The sequence below is a fragment of the Melanostigma gelatinosum genome (genome assembly GCF_949748355.1).
Source record: "Melanostigma gelatinosum genome assembly, chromosome: 15".
NCBI lineage: Eukaryota > Metazoa > Chordata > Actinopteri > Perciformes > Zoarcidae > Melanostigma > Melanostigma gelatinosum.
The window spans coordinates 16491809-16501373 of NC_136648.1; the positions used below are offsets into that span (position 1 = coordinate 16491809).

At 41.3% G+C, this 9565-nt stretch overlaps 1 protein-coding gene across 1 annotated transcript; it reads right to left on the minus strand.

Moving 5' to 3' along the window:
- Positions 1 to 1145: 1145 nt before the first annotated feature.
- espnlb (espin like b) lies at positions 1146 to 5123 on the minus strand (the record flags this gene model as incomplete). Its single annotated transcript, XM_079285916.1, has 5 exons — positions 1146 to 2726; positions 2850 to 3029; positions 3820 to 3938; positions 4097 to 4229; positions 5109 to 5123. The coding sequence occupies 5 exons, from the start codon at positions 5121 to 5123 to the stop codon at positions 1146 to 1148; spliced, it is 2028 nt and encodes a 675-aa protein (XP_079142042.1).
- Between the last annotated feature and the right edge of the window lie 4442 nt (positions 5124 to 9565).

Sequence of the window (9565 nt, forward strand, 5' to 3'; positions counted from 1 at the left end):
TCTCCTCACAGAATGATGGGAATGCAGCTCAGCATCCCTCCTGTCAATTCAGGGAGCCTGTGCGCCTGCGCGACCTCACCTATTTCAATCCGTCACCTTTCTACAGGAAACGAAACGACACTGTGTTTTTTATGCAGATAAAAGATGATAAAACATAATACATACATGTGAAGAAATATGCGTTTGTTTCCAGTGAAAGCAGACAACAGGAAGTGAAACCAGTGGTAGGCTACATTTACTCAAGTTAATGTACTTATTTTAACGCTACTTTATACTTCGCCCTATATCTATTCTATTCTGATAAAACAATTCATCATCTTGTAAACTTTGATGCATTATTATAGGCCAGATGAAAATGCCCAACACGTTATAAAGTATTTAAAATTAGAGCTGAAAGGATTAGTCATTTAATCGATCAGTTGATCTAAATGTTTAGTTATTTGTCAAGCAAAAAAAAATCTAACAATTTGAATATGTAATTTTAGGCATTATGAACTCGTCACAAATTTTTTCACGATAGAACTCGTACGTTTTTTAAATCAAATGATGAATAGATGAATTGAGAAAATAGTCTGCATGTATAAATAATCATTAGTTTGTACAATTACAATGTGACTTAAGGGGTTATGCATTCATGACAATAATTAAAAATATAATATTGTCATATAACTCCTGTTATGGAGTTTTGTTATATTGTAGTATTGCTATTGGATCTGAATACTTATTCTACCACTGCACAGCTCGCTCCACGTTGTGAGAGTCAGAATAATTAAATAACTTCAGTGTTAAAAGTGAGTCCACTTTAACTTTCTTTACACTTCTAAACAGTACAGCACCAAGAACTCAGTAAGGATGTTAAGGGGCATTCCAGCTGTGGTACAGCTGTTAGATTACAAATATGATCCCGAAAAGCTTTTTAAATGGAAAAGGATAATTTTGTGTTTTCAGAAAATGGATGAAAAGGAAAACTAAATGCATAACTTGGAAGAATTTCTTTGTCAGTGAGTGGGATGTAAACAACTAATAACTGTAATTATCACTTCATTTTACAATAATGCATTTTCACCAGACTTTTATTCGTCTCCCGTCAGTTTACCAAAAGTATCACACTATCATCGTTTTGTGCAAAAATGTCAAATTCAACCTTATTGCAAATGTTGAAAATCAAACAGCTCTGCCTCCTTCTCTTTCCAGAAAGCAAAGCTGCGATCGATGTATTTACAAATGTCTGTGTCACTGCAACACTCATCTGGAAGCGCAGTTGGAACTATAACTACTTTGGGTACGAGTCTGGAATCTGACAACAATGAGGAGGGTGATGGTAATGGTGATGGACAGCGGCAAGGTCCGGAGTCCCCAAAGAAGCCCACTTTGATGTCCTCAAAGCCGTCGCTCCACTTTCGACTCCCAGCCCGGATTTCCTGGAGAACAGCCTTGTGGAAGTCCCTCACCACCTCCCAGGAGAAACTGCTGACGTGCTGAAAAACTTCAAAGCAGAGCAGATGCCTCATCTTCCTCTCCTCGGGCGACAGTTCTTGCTCGAGGATGTGGAAGTATCCCAACATGAAGAGGTCAAGGGTCAAACTGTCGTGGGTCACTGCAGCACCGTCCACGTCTGGCAGGAATTGCTCTGGGGAGAAGGTGAGACGAGGTGGAGGATTTCGTGAGGAGTTAGAGGAGGCCAAGCAGGACTTCTGTGCACCTTTCAGCTGTAGTTTATTCCTCCAGGAGTTTAGTGTCTTGTCCACAGCACCTCGTTGTTTGCAGAATTGAAACATGGAGGTGATTTTCTGTGGGGGCGATGCTCCTGTCACTCTCCCTGACAGTGCTTCTTGTCCCTGTCTCTTTCTCGCTGCTCTCACTGAAATAGCATATGCAGATTTCTTCCAGTGGCTGAGGAACAGCACCACTATACGCTCTTTCCTTAAGCTGGTCGTCTCCATCACAGTTTTTTTAGGAGGATCACATTGGCTCACCTTGAAACTGAGGCCCGTGTTGCCATCCTGGTTGTTTACTCCTGAAGCTCCAAACACTACCTGGCTGTTCAAGCCCGGGCCTCCTTTCACCGTTTCAAAGTTGGATCTGAGGTTTCTGACCGACACCCCAGACTGTTGGATCTCCCTCTCCACCCTCTCCCTCCGTGCTCTGCTGTAGATGTTGGTCTCCAGACGATGGCTAAAAGCGGACGCCATCCCTATGTGTGGAATCCGATATCCGCTAGAGATCTCGCCGTGTGTTTGCATCGCCTCTTGGCCCGGTTGCACCAATCCCTGGCTTGAATCAATTCCCAAACCATCTCTTACCCCCTGCAAACTCTTCATCTCTTCCATCATGCCTTCCACTAGCCCCCTCTCACCCCCTTCCTCTGTGGTTTGTGTCAGATTAGCCACCAGCAGTGACATACTCCTAACAATCTCTGAGACACGACTGCACCACCCTGGCAAGGTCAGGTGCATTATCCCCTCTGCGTCCATCTTTTGTAGGACCTCTTTGTTAAGGGAGATGTTTACGATCGGATCAGGTAAGATGGTCCTCAGCTCCTCGGTCAGCCTGGTCAGCTCCAGCTCATAGGCCTGGCAGCGCTTCTGCAGTGAAACAGTCTCGATCTGCTGCTGCAGGTACGCCAGGTCATCCTCTGTTAAGAGCTCCCCAAAGGGCCCCAAGACTGCGTTGTGGGCTTGGGAGTACTTCCAGCCATCCACTGGTGCGTCGTCATTACTCATGTCCTGTTAGAGAGGCGAAGAGATTTAAGCAAACAATCTTGAGAGATGCTGATTTTGACGAATGAAATCATTTAACATTTTAAACATGTCAATCTCGCACACAGTACAAATAAAGCACATGTTTACCTGTCTCCTCTGTTCCTCCTCATCCTGCAGCCTGACCTGTAGCTGCCGCACCATCACCTGTCGTTTCCACTCTGCTATGGGGCGGCCGGCTACATCGTGAGTGGGCACGAGGGACTCGATGTCAGCCAGGATCACGTCGATGATTGGTAACTCCTCCAACACCTTCTCACCGTCAAACTTCTGTCAGCGTTCAACCATGTAAGACAGTCAGAGAGTCACTGCTAAAGCCGCATTCGTGAAAATAACACACAAGTCTATTTCCTGATGCTGTTCTAGTTATCTGTTGGATTATATGATGATCAAGTGTGCAACAGCGGGTCGTAGTCAAACTAAATAAAGTACATATGTGCTGAATATTCAAAATAAAACAGCATTCATCTATTTCAGGTGTTTATCACTCAGCTTTGATTCACCCTTGTCATTCATATTTGTTCATGAATGTCGGTGATGTCATGCATAGCTCACTACTGGGTTATCATCTTAAAATTAGAAAAATACACAAAAAAGGGAAAACTATATTTTATAGCTGAGGATGAATTTGCTTTGAAGTCTGGTGGTACGGCAGCTGATGCTTCTGTGTCTCTTGCCAGACGGCAGCAGGGATAACAGGCTGTGGCTGAGGTGGGTATTGTCCTTTCAGATCCTTTCGGCTCATCTCACCAACATCACTGATGCTCCTTAGATGGGTACCAATGATGTTCAGGGTGGGTTTTAATCACCCGTTCCAGAGCACCCCCTGAACTGGGCCATGCACATCCCATGACAGTGTGCAATGTTTCCAGTCAGAATGCTTCCTCTCTAAAAGTAAACAAGAACTCGCCGTCTTAAGTATCCTCAAAAAAACATTCATGAGCTTTCTTCACCAGGATGGAGATGTGTGATGACCATGCCTTTTCCTGAAGACAACATCAACACACTTTTATGTTACCTTTCGCACTATACACATATTTTTTCGTGTCCACTGGCTCACCATTTGTCCAGTGAAGACCGCAGTATAGGCAGCATGCCTCAGAGACTTCATAGACTTCATGTGGGACATGAGGGTAAGATCCCTCTCTGGAGGCTTTAGATAGCTGAACGATGTCACCACTGTAAACACGCATAACAAAGGCCAAATGGCAACAATTCAGTTTTAAAATGACTCAATATTTCTATTTCCTATTTACACAAACGGTATGAGTTGTTTGTAAAATATTGTGTGAGTTGTACACAATGAAATGCAAACATGTGGTCTCTTTGTTAATCACCTGACGAGGCCACCTGTACATGCTGCATGGAGTCTGTGCCGTGTTTCTTCGAAGTGGCAGCAGGGGTCAGAGAGGAAGAGGTCACAGGAAGTGGGGAAGGGTGGCGAGGCAGGGGGAGCACCTCCTTCACCGGCTGCTCACACACACACACAGCAGGGGTGAGCAATGATTAAAGGGAAAAGGTCATCTTTGTTTTGCTTTTATGTATACGTTATCATCAGAATATAGCTTCGTCCTACGTTTTTTTTGTTTCTTCGATTTCTATATCAACTGCCCTTCTAAGAGATCCAGTGATTCATTTTTGTGTGCCTACGTTGCCCATGCTTGTTTACAGTATGTAAGCTCAGTGAATGAGAATACAAAGGCATCTTACATGTATTTTTGCTGATATTTACAAGAATTTGGTGCAATCAGTTCAGCAGATAATTGTGTTGTACTTGAAGGCACTGGTTCCCAATTTGTTTCTGCCGTTTTAGCCATACACCTTTTCACACAACAGATATTTTTGAGCCGCAGAAAAAGCAAAGCTGTGGCAGGAAATATTAACAACAGCTCATTTACAGTAATTATTGTAATACAGCAATTGGTGAAGTTAGTGCAGGAGTCAACTCCAACAAGATGATCAAGAGACCAGTTGTGTGTGTGTGCGTGAGTGAGTGACTGAGTGTGCACCTCTGTGTCTGTCCACGACTGTTCTCGCATTTTGCTGCAACAAATTGCATAATATTTTTGGCTGGCCAGTTCTGGCTGCATGAACAAGGACTGACTACCTGCTGACTCCTCACTCACTACTCTTAAAGGAGCTATATTTAACATTCAGAGCATTAATATAGCAGCAAACAACAATTGGGGTTAGCCAATTGTGGCTTGTATTGATTTAATCACACAACACAGTCGTGGTCCTTGCAGACACATCTGGTGGAGATCTGAGCTCTTCTCAGTGGAACTCTCATGTTACAGTGTGTTACAGTGTCCTATTGTTAGTTCAGTTCCTGCACTGATGATTGGTCACCTTGTTGCTCTCCATGTTGGCGCTGCGCATTCAAAGTCCAGACTTTCAAAGCAGCAGGAGCTCCTCTTTCTGAAACTGATAACAACAACAAACAATAACCAGATAAAATGAGAAAAAGACGACCCCACCTGGAGAGAAATTTGACACAGAGCAGCAGAGTATCAACGATTTCAAAGTAATCATCTAAGAGACTGAGGCCCCCTTGATGCCACACATGCTCAATTCAACACAGGCCACAGCTCGTAGTAATTGGAACAAAAACAAAAAGTGGTGAAACAGGACCCCGGTCAGCGAAGGCAGCGTAGCCCGCACAGAGTGCAGGAGAAAGCGTGTTCGAGCTTGGAGAGACATGATATCCTGCGTCAGGTAACCTCACCAATTCACAGGACTTTCTAACAAGCTCCACACCATTCAATGGCATAAATACTACACAGACAATTACAGTGTTTCTCCCAAATCTCCCAAAATCAGATTCCTTGTTCGGAAGGCAGCTAGCTTTTTTTAATGCTTTATGTTCAACATACATTAATATCATTTTGAAAGATTTCAGTAGATTTATCTTCTAATATCTTCTTTCCACCTGTGATTGGGGAAAGCTTGAAACACATTTGATGTGTTATTTGCTAAACGCATTGTATTTAGTGCATTTACCAATCTAATGCTTTCATTCCACCTGTTACTGGCAATAGTTTGCAATATACTTAAAACTGAAACGTGTCATTTGTCTTATGTTGTTTGTAACTCATTGTTATTGCTGCCGATCTTTGCCGGGATTTGCTGGTTAAAGAACGGTTACAATGTAACCTCTCCCCAAAAACACACACGCACATAATTATGTACATTTTACTTACTTTTATTTATTTAAAGAAAGAAAGAAAGAAACAAACAAACAAACAAACAAACAAAAAGAAAAAGGGAGTTTCACTTTGCAAAAAGCTCAACATAGATTCAAAATATATTTATTGTCATATGTCAATATATTACTTTATTGTCCTTAAGTTCCAGGTGCCCCAATTTTTCATTCACGATCTGGTATATATTATATATATATATATATATATATATATATATATATATATATATATATATATATATATATATATATAAATATAAAAGCATTAGTATGCATGCAGTACTTACAATATGGTCCAGAAACTGTGGAATCACCAACACAGTGACAGTGGATGAATGCTACAGCTTTCAAAAAATGATAGAAGCATTTAATCAGAATGGAAAAAGTAACAAGGTCCAGAAGGTGTTATCTCTTTACTGTGGAGCAGCCAATAAACAGACCAAGGAGCAGCATCACCTGGACTCAAACCTCAGACAGGGGGCCTTCTTAGTGTGCATAATTAAAGAAGTGGGATAGAATGACCTGCAGGTGGAAGTATAGAACAATAGCTCCGTGAATGTATGTCGGAGAGAACATACTGTTGGCTGATGGAGCAGGCATGTGTGTGTGTGTGTGTGTGTGTGTGTGTGTGTGTGTGTGTGTGTGTGTGTTCACACCAGGTTCACACTTATGACACAAGATGCTTCGACACTACATCCACAGCTGCTTGACCACTGCTTCTTGTAGCACGTCTTATTGACTTCTTGTGGCTCACAGATTTTGAGATTTTAAGTGTATTATTATTTTTATTATTAATTATTCTGCCATCAGCGGTTGGTTTCAGTGATACATTTCGTTGCTATACCAACCCATACTGCCTAACATAACAAGTATTGACACGCACACATCTTTTATCTATTTCTTGTTGGAGCATAATTACCATGTTGGAGCATAACATAATCTGTTTTACGAGCTGATTTGCGATTTGTTGATCTATTTTTTTATACAATCAATTTACTGCTGACAAAGCTAGCCAACTAGCCTAGCTGAGGCTAATGCGTTGCTAATGCAACATTCTAAGTGACGCTAAGTGTTACTGCTGGGTTGACTGTTACTCTATTTACTTTTACTGTACTTTAATCTTTTTACACGTGTTGTTGTGAACTATGTATAATTGCTAAATAATTAACGTGTTTAACTTCTTGGACTTAATCTTCATCTTTCACGAGCGATACTCTTCTTTGTTTCTTCTTACGTTCATTTCCTGGTATGAGGCAATCCAACCAATTTGATAGTTGGTCTACTTTTGTGAAACCAGTTTTCTTGATTATATTCATTTATTTTAAAAAGCTTTGATAAACTCTCTCTCTCGGCATCTTATTCTTTTCTAATTTGCAATTACTACAATTTAATTTGCTGACTAATACTGTTTCCACAGTTTCCTTTCTTCACAGTTGTTTTCAATTTTTAAGGCTGGCTTCTGTCTTCAAACGTTACGGGAGTGTTTAGCTCTCTGCCTAGCTGTGTACAGTACAAACATAGTGACGGCAGGTCTACAGGTACAACACGTGATTAAATATTCAACATGCATTACATATAAAGGCCGTCAGTTATCTTACCAAACGTATTGTTCATCAACAGTGTGCTGTAACCTCAGTGTCTAATGGGAGGCGCAATGTTCCCTCTAATTTTTCATGTGTCTGGGCATACACACAAGCTCCCTGAGCACACTGAGGACCACTGTGAGCAACATCAGATGTGCACGCTGTGGCCACACACCAGTATCACACCTGTTCAAAACCTTGGATCATAGCAAGTTACATGGCTTATTAAAATAATCAAATTACAGCAGCAATTTTCACTAGTTTACTTTTAATATAAGTGATTTGACAAACTTTAAAGGAAAAAGACAAAAATCTTGTTGTTCATGAGATGTGTAGTATGTTTTATGTGAGAGTCCTGCTTGGCCATGGGAAGAGTCTTGCTTTGGCCTGTGTGAGGTCCTGTTGTGGAAGAAATGATACATATACACCTTTCAGACATAACATTTTGTTCACATTAAAACATTCACATTTTGCACAATGACGTGTGCTGTAGCTTGTGATACAGTGTAAATTCCTGTAACTCTGTCTGTAAAATATGTAATTACTCAGTTTTTTGTTATCATTTCTACTACCCATAAATCAGGGGTGCCCACACTTTTTCGGCTTGCAAGCTACTTTTAAAATGACCAAGTCAAAATGATCTACCTACATTAAAACTGCTGAATATCTATTTATATATATATATATATATATACTGAGTATACTTTATATTTACAATATATGTTGGCGTACCTTGCATAACTGCATGAACCCTTATGGCACAATACAATTCTGTACATTGTTGGTCATTACCTTACTCTGATAATTGCACTGAATGGGATTGGCCAGGGTTGCATAATCCGGACAGTAGCTGCTGGTAGCCGCCTCAAGCAGACTTCAAATGATCATCAGTCATGGTGGAACGGTGTATGGACTTAATGTTCTTCATGTATGAAAAGGCTGACTCACATAAATAAGTAGAGCCAAATAATGCAGTCAAAAAGGTATCACATTTCCTCATGTTTGGGTACTTTTCCTCTGTGGGAAAACTGTCCATGAGCCCTGGACTTCAGCTGAATGTTAGCTTGCAGTGTCAGAATCTCATCCTCCACTCCAGACGAGTTCAGGTGAAACAGCGTTGCAATTTTTGATGAGAGTAAATCAACCTCAATATCTTCCCGAAATGTGCAGCACATTGTTGTAAATTGTTTGAGTTGCAGGTTTACTTTTATTGTGAAGTGCATGAAACAGGAAGTGCTTTTACTGTGAAGAGTGAGAAGTAGCATGGTAACGTTACGTGTCTGCTTCACGCTGTGTGTGCGCTGTTTACTCTGACAGTTTCAGAAGTAAACGTGTTCCGTTCAAAACCAGACGTGTCTTGGTCGTCAATTAGAAGCTCCACTTCACAACACACATAAGTGTAGCAACTGGCTCGAGTAAAGCAAAGCCTTGAAAGCGTTTGTCAAACTCTGACAGACGCTTGTCAATCTGCTCTGTGTAGCGCGCACTGTCACGTTACGCACACGCCTTCCATTGAGTCTCCAGTTCTGACGCGAGGTTTTGGAAGTTTCCCAAATCATGGCGCTACAGCTTTAGCTTCTTTAGTATAAATAAATTGGAAGGCTAACTAATTAGCTCGCCGGCGTTTTGCAGTAGCTCGCGCGGTTGACTGCGCATACGTGGTGACCCGTGTGTTAGAAAATAAAGTGGCAAATGCCATGAGGACATCTCATTTCTTTTTGAATGGCATGCGATCGACCCGCACTACCTCCGCGATCGACTGGTCGATCGCGATCGACGTATTGGGCAACCCTGCCATAAATGATCTAGTAGTAACATAATTTAATGATTAATATCCATAAGTAAAAAATCTTAATAAATGTCACTAGAATATGAACAAATCTAACTTAAATTTTACCTTATTTTTCACGTCTGTCCTTCTCACTTCTCCAATGGTTGTACACTTTGTCCAGGTTGATGGCTTCGTCTGCTTCTTGCTTTGACTTTATGTCGCTGCCCGTTCGTTTCGCCATGATAAGGGG